The sequence below is a fragment of the Sinohyriopsis cumingii genome, chromosome 10, assembly GCF_028554795.1.
Source record: "Sinohyriopsis cumingii isolate HCF-2022 chromosome 10, ASM2855479v2, whole genome shotgun sequence".
NCBI classification, from domain to species: domain Eukaryota; kingdom Metazoa; phylum Mollusca; class Bivalvia; order Unionida; family Unionidae; genus Sinohyriopsis; species Sinohyriopsis cumingii.
Window position 1 is genome coordinate 17,188,740 of NC_142970.1, and position 19,051 is coordinate 17,207,790.

The window sequence follows — 19,051 nt, forward strand, 5'->3', positions numbered from 1 at the left end:
GGGTTTTGGCAATGTAAAAACAGGCGCCCGTATCGTCACTGTGGACAAAGAAGATTCCCCTAAGTTTCCAAAGTTTTTCTACGTAATGGGATTTAGGTTAAAAAGCTGGTACAGATGGTGTGAAAACCATAGAAAGTGCCCCAAATGCCAACAAACCAGCAGGCACCAGTGACAAAAACAACAACCTATGCTAGTAAGGTAGCGGGGGAAAAAAAAACAACAGAAATAGACATCGACACACAAATAGGGATGCTATTAACTGAAATAAGAAACGAGGAAAATAAAGGGGGAGACATAGCCGAAACCACATCAAACAATGAGCTAATGTCTCTCCCTGAAATAGACCTAACGGAAATAAAGGAAAACGCTCTAACCCCGGAGTTGGAGAAAATACTCAGCCCGCATAAAACATGGAATATCCAATGCCCCTTAAAGGGGCCTTAGTCCGAGTTTCATTTGACCCTTGCCCCTCCATTTGTGATATTTGGACATTTATGTTGGGGTTGCCGTAGTCCGAGTTTCATACACCCCAACGTAAATGTCCAAATATAAAAAAATGGGGTGGCAAGGGTCAGAGGAAACTCGGACTAAAGGGGCCTCAGATTACTTTGACCAACAGGTTTTCACTTCTACAAGAAGAAGAAAACTCAGTAGTAGAGGACAATGACAAAATTGAAGGTGTGGAGTCAGATGTGAGTTTGAAGCATCTGACCTCTACTCCCTTGCCAAAAATAAGGATAAAAAGAATAAATAAAAGGAAAGCACTCTCCAGGAGAGGGGCGGTAGCGACACAGAACGAGAGAGCCCTTTAACTATATATGAAATTAAACAGGACAAGACGATAGGGACAAAACAGCTGAGACAGGTGAATGACAACAAATACAGCGACAGAGACAAAGACAGTAGCGAAAACGACAACATTACAGAAAACGAAACGGAATCGCAATTAACGGAAAACGACAAAGGAAAACACCAAAGACCAAACGAGCATAGATAAGACCGAAGACATCATCTAAGAATTTAGGGGGGATTCAGTGACCCCTCAAATAAACAATACAAATTAAGTAAATCAAAAAATACACATATATTCAATTTGAAACTAAGTTAAAAATAACCATGTATAACCGAAATGCGGCAACCTGAAAGGAAAATGAAATATGGAAGGAAAAAAATTCCGCGTTTCATGTATAAATGCAAATGGGATCAACAAAGAAAAATTAACAAAACTATGCAATGAAACCAACAATGGTGTCTTGTTTATACAGGAAATACATAATAGTTTCACCAGCGAGCTAAAAGCATTATACGAGGATAAAATTAATGGAGTTTTGATTTTAAATGATTTTAAGGGAGAAGATGTAAGAGGAGGGGTAGCAACTTTCATAAAAAAATAAAAAAGGGGGGGGGGTGAATTGGAAAAGGGAAAAAAGTGGGATTTTTTAAAAGGGAGATTGATTCACATTGTAATGGAAGAAGTTCACTTTTAAATGTATATATGCCAGCGAATAAATAACGCAAACAACAATTTTTTTGAAAATGTATCTAAATACATGGAAAAATACACCATGAAAAATTTTATTTTAGGGGGAGATTTTAATTGGGTGGGGGAAAATACAGATAGAGATTGGGAATTAACCACCAACGACATTAGGTTTAAACCAGAGTTCGGATTCTTTTTCTTTTAAAAATCATAAAATGGTAGACATATGTAAAATTTTTAATTTACTAAGGAGGGAGTATACATATAATTACAAAATAAATAAAGGAAGCAGATTGGATAAATATTATTGTACTAATGTTGAAAAATATATTTATAAAGAAGCAGGCATCAGGGACTTCAAAATTTCAGATCACAATTTAATATATCTAGAAATAACTTTGGAATATAAACACAAATGGGGCAAAGGGAACTGGAAATTAAACAACACAATTTTAGATATAAAAAAACAAAGAGAGGGAAATAAGGGCTGGAAAATACAGTGCTATATATAAAAAAGCGGAGGGACTGTACAAAAGAGTGGAGTTAATGGGGGGGGTCAAAAATATGTTGAAACTCTTAAAAATAATGAGGGAAAGGGGGTAACTTACAGGAAGGAAATTTTAAAATACATCGAAGAGTTTTACATTAATTTATATATGTCACAACAAATTAATACCAATATAACAGAGGATTATTTACAAGGGATAGATTGTGAGGTGACATCATCAGAACACAAGAACTTATGTGATGATTTCATCTCAAGCGAAGAAATTCTAAATAGCATAAATAATCTGACCAAAAGAAAATACCCAGGTAGAGATGGACTCACCGTGGATTTTTATATGAAATTCCGCGGTGAGTTGTCGCCCATTCTGGAAGGTTTATGCAATAATATTCATTTGAGGAATGATACTATGACAGAAAGCATGAGGGAAGGGATCATAACACTTTTTGACCAGGAAAATCATTTGACAGATTAGAACACAACTAAATACAAAAAGTCTTGGAAAAATTTGGATTTGGAGAAAATGTTCAACAATGGACTAAAATCCTGTACAACAAAATAACCTCAAGACTACAGGTAAATGGGTCGAACACGGGAAAATTCGACATACAAAGATCAGTGAGGCAAGGATGCACACTATCTATGCTATTATATGTAATAACGATTGCGATCCTAAGTATAAGAATAAGACTGAACAGTAAAATTGAAGGTATAAAAGTTCCAAACATAAAAGATGAAATCAAGATGCTACAACATGCAGATGATTTAACTAACTTTATAAAACACCCAAGCTCCTTTAAACATCTGGAAAAAGAATTTGAATTTTTTTGGAAAAGCCTTAGGGTCTAAAATCAACAACGAGAAAACATAAATTCTAAAGATAAGGAACTGGTGGGGCATCCACCCCGGGCTGCCCCACCCCCCAACCCCCATCAAAAAACGAGTTAAAGCAGTGGGAGTCAACTTCAGGAGGAGAGACGAACAGGAAAATTGAAAAAATATGTAAAAGAAAACAGAAGAAAATGTACATATATGGGCACTAACACCACTATGCATTATGTGGTGGTCAAAACATACATGCATTCAAACATAAATTATATTTTAAAATCTACAGAAATAGAAAATTGCATATTAAACAAAAAAGACAATGATATTATTAATTTTATATGGAATTATAAAATGCTACGTAAATAAAGAAACTGTATATAGAGCGAGGGAAGGAAGGGGATTAGCACTACCATATCCCATTTTAATTCAACATGCTAATATTTTAAATAGGTTTAAAAACTATAATCTGAACTCATCCTACCGTGGGAAGTGATATACACATATTGGTACGGTTTTACCATGAGAAATAGGAGAGAAATATACTAAAATAAAATTTTAAAAAAAAAATTGAAATGCTTAGGAAATATAGACTTATTAAGGAAGTATTAATTAAATATCGTGATGAAAAGGAGTTATGGGAAAAAATAAGAGAAAGATACATACCAATGGATTAGAGAAGAGACAACAGAAGAAAAAAATCCAAGATCAAAATAGAACAAGAACATTTAGGAGTTAACTGGAAAAGGGCCTAGGGGCACTGGAATAAACTAGCATCTCCTAACATTCAAAGCCTCTGCTTCAAATACATGCATACTGCATGGTTGACAGGAGACGTGGCAGTGAGACGGCACATGACCAGAGTATTACAAAAATGGCCACTGTGTAAAAATGCCCCCTTTAGAAAGTACCACACTATGACACAATGTGATAAGAAAAAAGAAGTTAGAATAAAATAAATTGGGGAAATATGTAAAAAGGGGATATATAAAAGAGAAAGTATTTTATTTTTAGACAGGAATTTCGATAAAAGCACACTCTATAAAATTACGGATTATATTATAGGAATAATGAGGGCCTGTGGGCAGATAATTGTAATAGGTAGATAACAATGAATTGTTTTAATACAAAGACTGGTAATTGGAGGGGAGGGAGAATTTGGAGAGAAAGGGCGATGGGAGGGGGAGCTCTAGTTAGCTACCCACTAGGGGTGTGATACTGCCAGTGAGCAGGCCAGAGCCTCCAACTCATCCCTGGACCCGTACATGGAATCTACAAAACCCAAGATCCAATTCAAATATTAAAATTTAAAAAAAAATAAAATAAGAAAAAATATAATAATGACGTCTCTAAACCCCCAACTAAAATAATATTAAATAGGAACCTAAGACAATTTGGTTAAAAACTACATAGAATTTAAATTTCTAAATCAGCAATAATTTTTGGGAAATGATATAAAAATAAAAGTAACATCTTTTCCCGAGATATCAATATGATTTAAAAATTTTAAAATTTCTTTTCAAATAAAAAAAAAATATTTAAAAAAATACAATTTTACATTTGAATTAAAAAATTCTTAATTTATAATATTATAATATATTTTAAATAAGAGCCCATACTTATTAAATCTTCAACTAACACTTGAAAATTCAAAAGACTTATATGATGTCATACTTTGGAAAAATAAAAATTAACTACTATCTGAAATAAGGAAATATAGGGATCACTGCCATCTCACCTCTGTATGCGTGGGTTCGAGTCTCGGATTCGGCTAATGTGGGTATGTGAGAAAACTTGCCAGTAGCTTCTCGTGGTTCGGTGGTCCTTTCTGGGGTTTTCCCGGGTTCTTCCTCCACCAGTAATACTGACCGCCATGCATAGCCTATCGTGTGCTGAAAAATGGCGTTAAATCCTACAACAAACACAAATACTTATATTATTGCCCCCACTGACTAAGGTCCTGTTCTCTTACCGTACAGCTCTCTCACTGTATGGTCAACCGACCTACATTCTTGTAGTGTCTTAAACAATTTTGGAAATTTCCAAGAAATAGTTTAAATAATTAAAGGAGGTCTAACTCAAATCAGGAGAAATACAAGGAGAATAAAGAAGTGTGGACTTTGAATCGAGTACAGCCTACATATTTAAAGAACATATTACGAGGAACGACACAGATTAACACTTGAATTAAACAATATAAACTTTTTTTCTTAAACTAATATAGCACACCGTTCCGATCGCTAAAATTCTAAATTGAAAATAAATTAACGGATAAATAATATAAAATATATTATGATGTATTCTAAATCCCAAAAATTGAAATAAGATAACTGGGGAAAAATTCTGACTTACACTTGCTGTCTCAAACATACAGAAAATATAGCATACACACAATATAGCACTAACACAAATAGCAAACACTGAGACTTAGGGGACCTGTAGCAAAGGTCACAAAATTTTCAGGGAAGGGACTCCGAGCAAGGTGAATAAGACCAGGCTCGGACGAACAACGCCACAGATAACACTAGGGAAAAATAAATACCCCATCAAAAATTAAAACTAAAATTTGTAATAATAAGATTCTTTTTACGAAACAAAAAAAAAAAACCTTACAAATCTGAGGGGGAAACATACAAACATGCAATACTTTTTATATTTTTTTTGGAATGGGGGGCATCAGTCTGGTGCACCCCCTCAAAAAAAAAATTGCCTGACCAACCAAAGCAGAGACACTAGATGGGGTCACCTCTTGGATATTTTGATATTTAAAAATAATTTTGTTTTACAACCTAATTAGTTTTAAGAAAAAACAACAGCAGTAAAAGCAAACATTAAATAAATTACAGTGTGTGTGTGTGTGTGCATCATAAACAAGAAAATTACCTTATAATTTCTACAGATTATTGCGAATTTGTATCACTGATATTATGAACACTGTAGATAAATCCCATGGAAAGTGTACACATACCGTTACAACTATCCAAGTTATAGTAGGCTACTTGGTTACGGTTCAGTTTCAAGGGTTTCATCAAGACCAAATAAGTTTTCTTTTTCATTCCAGATTCCTGCGTACCCTGTCCTGTATGAATGAGGTGGGTGTGTGGAAATTCTTAATATTTGTATCGTTATTTTCTTACGTTTCTAGTGATTCATCAGTGATCAATGTAAATTCTTGACTGGTCTGTAGAAAAGATGACAGAGTCGAAACAATGTTTAAAAATGCCAGAGGCGGATCAAAATTTAATAAACAATAACTTACACACGTACGTGTGTGTGTGTGTGTGTGTGTGTGTGTGTGTGTGTGATATGGTCCAACCACAGGAGTCTGCCGTTCTGGATGACGATAAGACGTCAAACTTCTGTGGTCCAACCGACATCAAACTGGTTGTAGGTCAAGGTGTTAAATACGTTTATGAACCTAGGATTGCACGACTCAAGAGTGTGCTTGACCAGTCCACACTGACGGTTTGTAACCCTGGTTGATGGTTGCGCGAGTGGGGGTGATTATTAAATCGCTAACTTCCTTAAAATGTCCAAATAATAGCATGTACTATGGTGGACACAACCCATGGTTGACGGTTTGGTGGGTGGGAGATTATTCAACCTCTAACTCTACACATGTCAAAATGAAAGCATATTCTTGTACTGGATAATAACCCTGGTTGACGGTGGGGTGGGTAGGGCAATTACCGACCCATTGTCAAACTAATATCGTTTTTATAATATCCATAGATAAATCTAAATATTTTGATCATCGAACCATATTAGACCTAGTAATATGAGGCGCCATTTTAACCTTTTCCCTTATTTTATGATATTATATTTATCATGTGATATCATTTCATTTTATTATATCAATTAACTGAATTTGTAGTTAATATTTGACGAGCATAAAATCCTTATTAGTGTACATGAAATTTCCAAATTGAAGTTTTAGTCGCGAGTTATTTCTTCAGACTTGAATTCTCTTTTTAATATTGGGGAAGAATGCCTTTATCCAACACATTTCACTCAGTTCGACGTCAATGTAAATCATTCTTTAGACAAATTTAAGATATGCATCTAATTTTATAAAACAATAAATTGAAAGAAATAATAATATAATTAATTTGAAGTTAAGCTATCATACACGAGACTATGTATATCATACACCGAATTTATTTTACAGCATACAATAATAAAATGGCACCTCATATGATTACACGATCAATGCAGTCTTATGTTGCCATCTTGCGGACACATGTTTGTGATAGATAAAAATATTAATAACAATACAATTTTGAGATTTATGCCAACAAATTAGACTATAGACTAAATTATACTGGATTTGGATGACAGGATTTTTTTACGCACGATCTTGCAAAACATGTTCTTGAAGACCTTAACTAGAACATTATTCCTCAACGTAATTCTACTCAAATATGAACAAAATGAGACTCTTTGGTTTAGATGTTTGTTAGCTGAAAACATACAAATACAAAGTTTTATTCTTGTGACGTCTAATTTCCAATCTTTTAATAACGCGCATGCATAAAATCTGTATGTTTTCTTGAATCTACTTTGTGCCAGAGACAAACAACACATCTGTTTGGGGATGCTTTATCAACAAAACGTCGTCATCGTTACAAGTCTTCTTTGTGTTCATAATATCTATACTCCGTAAGAACAGCTTCTAGATAGAGATCAACCCAAAAAAGGTAGTCTGATCATCTTCCGTGCGAGAAAAATAAAATACATAGATATTTGACCCTTTTCTTACAAAAATCTAATACCTCTCCACAGGACAGATATTTTGGCGTTATACATAAGGGTAAATAATTCTTTAAGCTCGCTAAGAACAAAACCTAGCATTGCGGTGGTAAGATTACCTGCCAACAGTGACAGGAGCATGTTCATAGCTGTCACCACGTAGTCACAATCGCTAACGGTCGATTCATATTGCATATGAATAAACATTATTTAGGAACACACTACAGTGAACAAGGAGAGTAGTTTCAGTTATTGATCTCTTTTATATGTGTATGTATAGCCATCAGACTATGTCATCTTACAGAAAGCCAGTATAATAGGTGTCATGGTGAAAGCTTACACGTATAACCAATGAAAAGACTTGCATTGCAGCCAGTTGGAATATCGAATTACCAACAATGAGCTTATGGTTTTACATTATAGTTTTAATGTTAATTAGTAATTCCATATTTAGGCTTAGCCAACTCTGATGTGTTTCCCACTGGCTGTTGTATTGCTAGTACACACAGTCATTCCTGTCTTTCCTTTCTAATATATGTATTAAAAGCATCTGTATGCAGGGTATGAAAATATTTGCTGACAGATTCCATTAAGTATGCCCGACAATTGGTAATGATATAGTATGAAACTAAGATCGAAATTCAAAGTATTCACTGAAATATTCGAATAAATATGCCAGACTTATGTAACAAAGACTACGAAAATATGAAAGTATTAACTGTCATATTCCATTAAGTATGTCAGACCTTAGGAAATAAATGAGTATAAAATAGAAACTGACATTTTCCACCATGTAATGAATATAGCACAAGTATCCGTATGCAGATTATGAAAATATTCATTGACAAACTCCACTGGATTTTTATATGTAACTTATGGATCACTTACTGGTTTTTTCTAGTGTCAGAGTCCCAACCTTGGCAAGACTGTAACCAACTTTTTTCTCTCCTCCTGTAGCCATTTTATCTTTTTTTTATGTGCTTCAGGTTTATACACTCCAAGTGAAATGAGTTTTCAATCTAACACAATGCTGACAGGATGACTGGGCTGCAAAAGATAGACAGGACTATTCTAGCCATGTTGATGTAATATAAATAACTAATATTTAGTTTTTTTACACACAAAATATAATCATATTTATATTCCCTATTCATCTTAGTGTTTTATGATATTAGTGATATAGTGCCATCTTAGAGGTGTTTTGTAATCTTAGTAGTTTTGTGTGATCCTAGAGGTGTACTGTGACCTTAGTGGTTTCGTGTGATCTCAGAGGTGTACTGTGATCTTACTGGTTTTGTGTGATTTTGGATGTGTTTTGTGATCTTAGAAGTGTTGCGTGATCTTAGAGGTGTTGTGCGATATGTGGTCTTGTGCCATCTTAGAGGTGAGTAGTTAAGTGGGGCACCCTAGGGACAATGGGACTTAGCATTAAAAAGACCCCTGGGCAACTCTAGGGACAATTGAAATTTAACATGGAGAAAAATCGTGGGCAACTCTAGGGACAATGGGAATTTAACATAGAGTTTGGGTCTGACTAGGGACAAGGGAATAGAGTTTGGGTCTGTCTAGGGACAAGGGGAATTGAACATATGGAAATTGAACATGGTGGGTCTGTATAGCGTCAAGGGGAATTGAACATGGTGGGATTGTCTAGGGACAATGATGGTAGAGGGTCAAACACAACAGAGACAGAAACATACATACACTAGTACAAGCGTGAGATTTATATATAAAGCATTACCAAGACCTGAAATCTTGCTGGGGTGTTCAAAAATTTGCATAATTGTAATGATGCTACAAATAGCTATAATCAAGGAAATGCTCAACGACAAAATGGATGTGACTAAAAGTAACGCTAAAATGACGAAATTGTCCCAGAATTTAAAGGAAAATAAACATATCCCCGAAAATTAAGTTACAATGGTTTAGACTAAAATGGATAAAATTAGTAACTACTTACAATATCAACTTCTGTGACGATCGTGAATAAATACCTATGTATCTATAATCAGCTGAAATTCCTATGAAATCTCACTATCTATTTATAGCTCCAACTTGTGGGTTTTTCCTTTGGAAAATCCCACTATCTTTTTATAGCCTCAGCTTGAGTGACGTTCCTGTTTATGAATTCTAGTATATATGTATAGCAACAAAATGTGCAAATCCCCAAGTCGATATCTATAGTCTCAAAATTTCCAGCGTCAGTGACGTCACTGTACTGAACACTAAGGGATAAATGTTAACAGTGTTGCAGTGTTGCAAGTGGCTGACCTGAATACACGCTACTGCAGGTAGGTAGGTAGAGTGTATCTGATAGGGATAAAGTGAGTTTTTATAGGGACAAACAGAGACCAATACACACACACACACACACACACACACACAAACACACACACACACACACACAACGTACGCGCGCAGACATACGCACACACACACACACACACACAGGGAAGAGGAAAAAACAAACCCCAAATATACTATCAAGACAGAAGGGAGATAACACAAACCCCAAATAAACTATCAACACAAACGTACGCGAACGCATACAAACCCCAAATATACTATTTACACAACGTCGCTAACGCATACAAACCCCAAATATGCTATCCACACTCGGGAGGAAGAAGAAAAAACAACCAAATATACGATCTACACAACGTACGCGAACACACACACACACACACACACAGAGAGGGAAGAGGAAAAAACGAACCCCAAATATACTATCAACACAGAAGGGAGATAATACAAACCCCAAATAAACTATCCACACAAACGTACGCGAACGCATACAAACCACAAATATACTATCAACACAGAAGGGAGATAATACAAACCCCAAATAAACTATCCACACAAACGTACGCGAACGCATACAAACCCCAAATATGCTATCCACACTCGGGAGGAAGAAGAAAAAACAACCAAATATACGATCTACACAACGTACGCGAACACACACACACACACACACACACACACACACACACACACACAGAGGGAAGAGGAAAAAACAAACCCCAAATATACTATCAACACAGTAGGGAGATAATACAAACCCCAAATAAACTATCCACACAAACGTACGCGAACGCATACAAACCCCAAATATACTATCAACACAGAAGGGAGATAATACAAACCCCAAATAAACTATCCACACAAACGTACGCGAACGCATACAAACCACAAATATGCTATCCACACTCGGGAGGAAGAAGAAAAAACAACCAAATATACGATCTACACAACGTACGCGAACAAACACACACACACACACACACACACACACACACACACAGAGAGAGAGAAGAGGCAAAAACAAACCCCAAATATACTATCAACACAGAAGGGAGATAATACAAACCCCAAATAAACTATCCACACAAACGTACGCGAACGCATACAAACCCCAAATATATTATCAACACAGAGTGAAGAAGAAAAAGTTTTTGAAAGCACCTAAGCCCTCACCTGCAATGACCAACTCTGCCAAACACCTACACCCCACCCCCACTCCCAACACTACAAAACCCATTTAACCCGTTATTTTATGGCATCAGTGTGTGATTTAGGAAACATCAAGACACAAAATGATGGATGAATAGACTGACTATTGTTTACCGACTTGCATGCCTAAAGAGCGTGCGTGAAGGAAAACATCCTTCCATTTCAATTCTAACTAAAACATGATCCAGAGGGATAGAGAGAGGTGAAAGAGCACAATTTCATAAAGTGTGAGTAAAAACAAAACACGCCATCCTTATTATACAATGTCAAGACCAAGAGACACTTACGTTTTCTTTCTGGTCTATTCTCTTTTAGAAGGTAGTATGAAATTTCACATCAGGGCCAACGCATCGGCTCACATTGTCAATTTTTCCATTTCCATGTCTTTACTGGCACAAGTTCTTCATCATCTTCAATTTCTTCTTCTTCTGAATCCCTCTTCTCTGTTTCGTCTTGTTTTTGTTTCTTCTCTTTTCTCGTAGGGCACTCTGATTTCCAGTGTCCTTTCTCCTGACAACGATATTAGGTATCTTGACTTTTGTCTCTCTTTCTTAGACGAAGCAGGTATTCTGGAGACAAATACCCATTTACCTTTGCAGATATAGCAAACTTCATTAGCACTTACACACTTTCGTATGACTCTCATCAAATCAACGATCAAAAGAGTAAGTTTTGTTGCCACTTTCGCATGTGAATTATGCTTTCGTATGACTTTTAGCAAATATTTGACCAGCCGGTCGATCTGTGCTGACTCTTCCATCTTCTTGATCGTTTGAGAGCGGAATGAATACTCTGACGCTAAGACACTCTCCTTATATACAGGGACCTGCTGCGTATGAAACCTAGTCAAATGTAATTTTGCAATAAGATGAAACGATTTCATTGAGGAAGTTAAAAGCAATGATGTACCGTATCGCCTCACACAAAACCTGAAGTGTTAGTTCAAATCCGTGTCAGCGATTTCGAAGACGACATAACTGAGCTTTAATCAATGCTCTCCAATTATGCCACAAAACCACGAGTCCTGATTCACGCCAAAAGAAATTTCGTTCGGTCCATAAAAAATAGTATCATATCTGAGAAACGCAAAAAGGAACTTCCAGAAAACTGAGAAAGACGGCTTACACCTACAACGTAAATGTATGAGTTCAAGTAGTGCGTAAAACTTAGTCAAATTAAATTTTTATAGTCAAGACGAAACGATCTCTTTTCGAACAAGAAAGCAGACACAAGCGACAATGGCGATCCGTGTCACACAACACTTTTCAAAATGTATATTATCAGAGGTTTGTTCTAGCGATCTGCACGGTTCAATTAAATGTTGATGTATTTTGCAATAAGACGGACACAATTTCCATGGGATCGCCCATGGTACGAATGTTCGTGCATTAGTTTAATTTTTAAAAATATTTTTTTATATAAATCGCCTATAGGATAGACCCAGTAAAGCATGGCCATTCTCGTCACTGTCTGAGTAGCTACTCAAGTCAATTCGAAGCGAACGCGGTAAGAAAATAAGTATAGCCAATGAAATGGCTTACAACGGGTGATGCATTGTTTTGTTTTAGGACTGTGTGGCATAATAATCCCTATGTTCTTGCATTGTTACCATTACAGTGCAGACAGACTGTAATGTGAACTTACAAGCCCTCTTTGTGTGTGTTGTACCATTTCCTCTTACCACATCAAAATACTGAGCGTCACAGTATTGGTTCGCGTTTTCAAACGGACCATTTTTTTATATCTCACTTAAACATTTCGACATAAACACTCACACTCACATCGGTAGAGTCAGAACAGACGTGTTAGAGTATTGAGGGGCATGTTATCTTTTCGTTTTCAAACTAATAAATTTGGGGCTTGTATGAAGTAAAGAACCGAAAGTACAGTGAAACTCAAAGATGATGACCCAATCTGTCTGTCTATTGATGCGTGTATTTACTTAAGAAGAAATATGACCTCTAAAACACAAAGAGATACGGCAAGCATGATTAGATCAAACACAACGATGTTTTCCTTCACGCCCGTGTAATTTAGAGTTTCAATCGTCTTTGAAGACAAACTTGGTCTCCTTTTGTAGGGCTTGAAATAATAAAAGATACTGAAAAATCTTAAGCACTTTGCTATAGATAATTTCATCAACAGACTAAACAACATAAATACCGTTACAACAATAGAAAGCCTTAAATCTTCTATCAAAAAGAAATGCATGAAAAAAATTAAAGATTAACGATAACTAACCAATGAAACCGAATTTAACAAAGGCAATGACATGTGAAGAAATGCCTCTCACTTTGGAAAGGTAGGCGAATGTACTCTGTCATGCACCATCAACTTGAAAAAAAATTATAAGCAGAGAGAAACCTGAATTCAAAATTCAGTTGTTTCTTTTTCTTCAAAATTGTTTCGTTTCTTTTTTCTTTTTTTTTGGAACAAATCTAAGCACTAATATAGAGTGGAAAAGGGAAAATGCACATACAAGCTTAGATATTTCTGAAAAAATGAGGGGATATTCCTAACGTTCATAACCACCAATATATGCTTGGACTTGTCTGTGACTTATCCACAAAACAAGATGTACATATTTCTGGTCAAGCTGCAAGTGTGTGCGTGTTTTTGAAAATGGTAAAAATGGGATATACAATTTTCTCGTGACACTTATAAAGTGAAGAGTCTGTGCAAGTGTCAAAAGCCAAAGTCATATAAGTTTTGTATTTTGTACGGCTTGTAAAGATTTCCACTTTAGAAAATGTGAAGTATCACAAGTTATTATCACAAACAGAAGTGGAACATAGGGGCTTGCAAGAAAGAAAATAACCCAGACAGTTGGTGTCATCAAGAGTGCTAGAGACGGTACCCGAACTTGCTTGCTTGCTTACTTGAATTAAAGTGATTTTCGCTCTAATGGAGCATATATCACTGGTTTAATAACGCACCGCGTGATTTTTAATTACTCCTGGGGAAGGAAAGAGAGCCTCATCCCCCCCCCAGGCTTTTATGTACTCACAGCCTACCTTTAAATTTAGCCAATCAGGTGTAGGACTAACTAGTCCTTAACAACCTGACTGAAAGGCTTTAAACATGAGTGGGAATTGTCTCACCACACACTCATTTTTCTGTCCGAGCGTGGTAAAGGAGGAAAAAGGTGCTCAGCAAGACAGCCATGGATGTTAAGTACTCACCAAAACGCTAGCCCGTACTTATTTCAAATCAAGTCGTGTTACCAAAAAAGAGGACGTGTACGACATCAGAGGCATTGTCAAACGCAGAATGCCTCAGTGCTAACTGGCTAGGTCTGCATTTATTGCTCCCGCTGCTGTTGCGTATATTTCTTCCCTCCACACCGAGTTCTGGGCCTAATTCTTTAAATTTCGTTGTACCCGAACTTACATTATCCATATTATCACCAACAAAAAAAAAACAAAAAAAAAAAAAAACCGCACAGACCTAAAAGAAACACTCACTCACTTTTTACAGAACATTACTATTTTTAAAATTTTGATAAGCGACGGAAACGAACAACTTAGAGTCACACTTTCTAACCAAGATAAAGAAATCATGTGCTGATAGACTCACTTCTGTATTTTTTCTTCTAACTGACTAACATATCATAGGAAATGGAATGTTATTTCTTTTCGAAAGTATGGGGTAGCCCTAAAAATTTTTTGGGGAACTTGAAGCGATCGCCATAGCTTCAAGTTCCCCAAAGTATTTTTAGGGCTACCCCATACTCTCGAAAAGAAATAACATTCCATTTCCTATGATATGTTAGTCAGTTAGAAGAAAAAATACAGAAGTGAGTCTATCAGCACATGATTTCTTTATCTTGGTTAGAAAGTGTGACTCTAAGTTGTTCGTTTCCGTCGCTTATCAAAATTTTAAAAATAGTAATGTTCTGTAAAAAGTGACTGAGTGTTTCTTTTAGGTCTGTGCGTTTTGTTTTTTTTTTGTTTTTTTTTTTGTTGGTGATAATATGGATAATGTAGGTTCGGGTACAACGAAATTTAAAGAATTAGGCCCAGAACTCGATGTGGAGGGAAGAAATATACGCAACAGCAGCGGGAGCAAGAAATGCAGACCTAGCCAGTTAGCACTGAGGCATTCTGCGTTTGACAATGCCTTTGATGTCGTACACGTCCTCTTTTTTGGTAACACAACTTGATTTGAAATAAGTACGGGCTAGCGTTTTGGTGAGTGCTTAACATCCATGGCTGTCTTGCTGAGCACCTTTTTCCTCCTTTACCACGCTCGGACAGAAAAATGAGTGTGTGGTGAGACAATTCCCACTCATGTTTAAAGCCTTTCAGTCAGGTTGTTAAGGACTAGTTAGTCCTACACCTGACTGGCTAAATTTAAAAGTAGTCTGTGAGTACATAAAAGCCTGGGGGGGGGGGGGGATGAGGCTCTCTTTCCTTCCCCAGGAGTAATTAAAAATCACGCGGTGCGTTATTAAACCAGTGATATATGCTCCATTAGAGCGAAAATCACTTTAATTCAAGTAAGCAAGCAAGCAAGTTCGGGTACCGTCTCTAGCACTCTTGATGACACCAACTGTCTGGGTTATTTTCTTTCTTGCAAGCCCCTATGTTCCACTGCTGTTTGTGATAATAACTTGTGATACTTCACATTTTCTAAAGTGGAAATCTTTACAAGCCGTACAAAATACAAAACTTATATGACTTTGGCTTTTGACACTTGCACAGACTCTTCACTTTATAAGTGTCACGAGAAAATTGTATATCCCATTTTTACCATTTTCAAAAACACGCACACACTTGCAGCTTGACCAGAAATATGTACATCTTGTTTTGTGGATAAGTCACAGACAAGTCCAAGCATATATTGGTGGTTATGAACGTTAGGAATATCCCCTCATTTTTTCAGAAATATCAAAGCTTGTATGTGCATTTTCCCTTTTCCACTCTATATTAGTGCTTAGATTTGTTCCAAAAAAAAGAAAAAAGAAACGAAACAATTTTGAAGAAAAAGAAACAACTGAATTTTGAATTCAGGTTTCTCTCTGTTTATAATTTTTTTTCAGGTTGATGGTGCATGACAGAGTACATTCGCCTACCTTTCCAAAGTGAGAGGCATTTCTTCACATGTCATTGCCTTTGTTAAATTCGGTTTCATTGGTTAGTTATCGTTAATCTTTAATTTTTTTCATGCATTTCTTTTTGATAGAAGATTTAAGGCTTTCTATTGTTGTAACGGTATTTATGTTGTTTAGTCTGTTGATGAAATTATCTATAGCAAAGTGCTTAAGATTTTTCAGTTTCTTTTATTATTTCAAGCCTACAAAAGGAGACCAAGTTTGTCTTCAAAGACGATTGAAACTCTAAATTACACGGGCGTGAAGGAAAACATCGTTGTGTTTGATCTAATCATGCTTGCCGTATCTCTTTGTGTTTTAGAGGTCATATTTCTTCTTAAGTAAATACACGCATCAATAGACAGACAGATTGGGTCATCATCTTTGAGTTTCACTGTACTTTCGGTTCTTTACTTCATACAAGCCCCAAATTTATTAGTTTGAAAACGAAAAGATAACATGCCCCTCAATACTCTAACACGTCTGTTCTGACTCTACCGATGTGAGTGTGAGTGTTTATGTCGAAATGTTTAAGTGAGATATAAAAAAATGGTCCGTTTGAAAACGCGAACCAATACTGTGACGCTCAGTATTTTGATGTGGTAAGAGGAAATGGTACAACACACACAAAGAGGGCTTGTAAGTTCACATTACAGTCTGTCTGCACTGTAATGGTAACAACGCAAGAACATAGGGATTATTATGCCACACAGTCCTAGAACAAAACAATGCATCACCCGTTGTAAGCCATTTCATTGGCTATACTTATTTTCTTACCGCGTTCGCTTCGAATTGACTTGAGTAGCTATTCAGACAGTGACGAGAATGGCCATGCTTTACTGGGTCTATCCTATAGGCGATTTATATAAAAAAATATTTTTAAAAATTAAACTAATGCACGAACATTCGTACCATGGGCGATCCCATGGAAATTGTGTCCGTCTTATTGCAAAATACATCAACATTTAATTGAACCGTGCAGATCGCTAGAACAAACCTCTGATAATATACATTTTGAAAAGTGTTGTGTGACACGGATCGCCATTGTCGCTTGGTGTCTGCTTTCTTGTTTGAAAAGAGATCGTTTCGTCTTGACTATAAAAATTTAATTTGACTGTTTTACGCACTACTTGAACTCATACATTTACGTTGTAGGTGTAAGCCGTCTTTCTCAGTTTTGGAGGGAAGAAATATACGCAACAGCAGCGGGAGCAAGAAATGCAGACCTAGCCAGTTAGCACTGAGGCATTCTGCGTTTGACAATGCCTTTGATGTCGTACACGTCGTCTTTTTTGGTGACACGACTTGATTTGAAATAAGTACGGGCTAGCGTTTTGGTGAGTACTTAACATCCATGGCTGTCTTGCTGAGCACCTTTTTCCTCCTTTACCACGCTCGGACAGAAAAATGAGTGTGTGGTGAGACAATTCCCACTCATGTTTAAAGCCTTTCAGTCAGGTTGTTAAGGACTAGTTAGTCCTACACCTGACTGGCTAAATTTAAAAGTAGTCTGTGAGTACATAAAAGCCTGGGGGGGATGAGGCTCTCTTTCCTTCACCAAGCAGCGGGGGGGGGGGGGGGGGCGCGAATCCGACATTTTGTCCAATCGTTATTTTGCTTAATCATTACTTTCTGCACTCAGCGGATCCGATGTCGTCAGCGCCTGGTAAAAAAAAAACGACGTCGTCGTTGGGGGATCGTCCGGACGTCATTTGGTTTAATTAACACCTTCTGCGCGTCGATCCCAGCGTCGTCAGTGTCCGGTAAGCACATCGACGACCGCGTCGATGTCATCGCCCCCCCTGCTGCTATGATCTTACAAACAGAGTGATCACTAACTCCTCCTCTTGTAGGTCAATTAGGTTATTTGACTGATCGGTAATTCTAAAATTAATTCTCGTTAAAAACCGATCATGGCATCGCGTATAGACCGGATTAATCGGACTCTCAATGATCAAAAATCCCGGAGGGGCTGTTAGTGAAAACGAATAAAGGATATACCCCTGTTGAGCTTGATTTGATTGCTTGGTATCCACCTGGTAACTCCCTTCGATAACATCGCACACTAGATTAATCGCTATCACCGATGCAATATTTACGTTGTATGGAGCAATATGCCTACCACCATCTCCGTTATCGTATCTGAGGATAGTTGATGGGGGGGGGGGCGTCCGCGGGTGGATTCTTAGGCCATCCTAGTATGGTTCTTATTGAACTGTTATAAATATCAACCATATACCCCGGTGTGCTTATTTCAATCGTCGACGATAACGTCGGTTCATGAACCGTAATAGCGATTTTTGATTCTTTTCCTGTGATCGATTTTATCCTGCGTTGAAATTCCTTATTGATTTGTTCTATTTGGTATGACCCAGTTGGTATTGTAACCTCCTCCCAGTCTGGGGTCCCATCGGGTTTATTTGTCCGTGCAAAAACCAGCGAGTTATTAGGTTGTTGTCCGTTAAATGCGTCCGCTCGAATATTAGGCCAACTGTGATATATTCGCAATTTTGCCAGTGCTATTTCCTTTACTGGAACCGGCGATGGGAAGTTCACACTGAATTCGGGTTTCGTTGACGTTATCGATATCATATTTGTTTGTACCGGAGTGGTATTCTCCGCGATCCGCTGAAGTAATTGAGACCCTTCGGGGTTTAGCGACATTATTATTATTCGTTGTCTTTAGTGTCTAATTTTAACAACCAGGTGGTTCCGGCTTCCAGTTGAAAATCCTCGATTTTTGACATCGCGGAGCTATACAACTGGACCATCGTGGAGAATTCAACATCGGATATGAACAAATTATCAATCGATAACGAGATCAACCCGGATAATTTCGAGTACGCGTCGGATACTATTTGATGTTTTACTGTATACTCGTCGAGTT

The 19,051-nt window shown here is 36.9% G+C and overlaps 1 protein-coding gene across 1 annotated transcript in view; it reads right to left on the minus strand.

Annotated features, from left to right (window-relative positions):
- LOC149789659 (uncharacterized) overlaps positions 1 to 19,051 on the minus strand; it is a 127,178-nt gene that overhangs the window by 79,997 nt on the left and 28,130 nt on the right. Inside the window, exon 2 of the mRNA XM_089971675.1 lies at positions 8,448 to 8,606. Coding sequence (XP_089827801.1) covers positions 8,448 to 8,520 — 73 coding nt within the window. The 5' untranslated portion in view covers positions 8,521 to 8,606. The remainder of the gene's footprint in view (positions 1 to 8,447; positions 8,607 to 19,051) is intronic.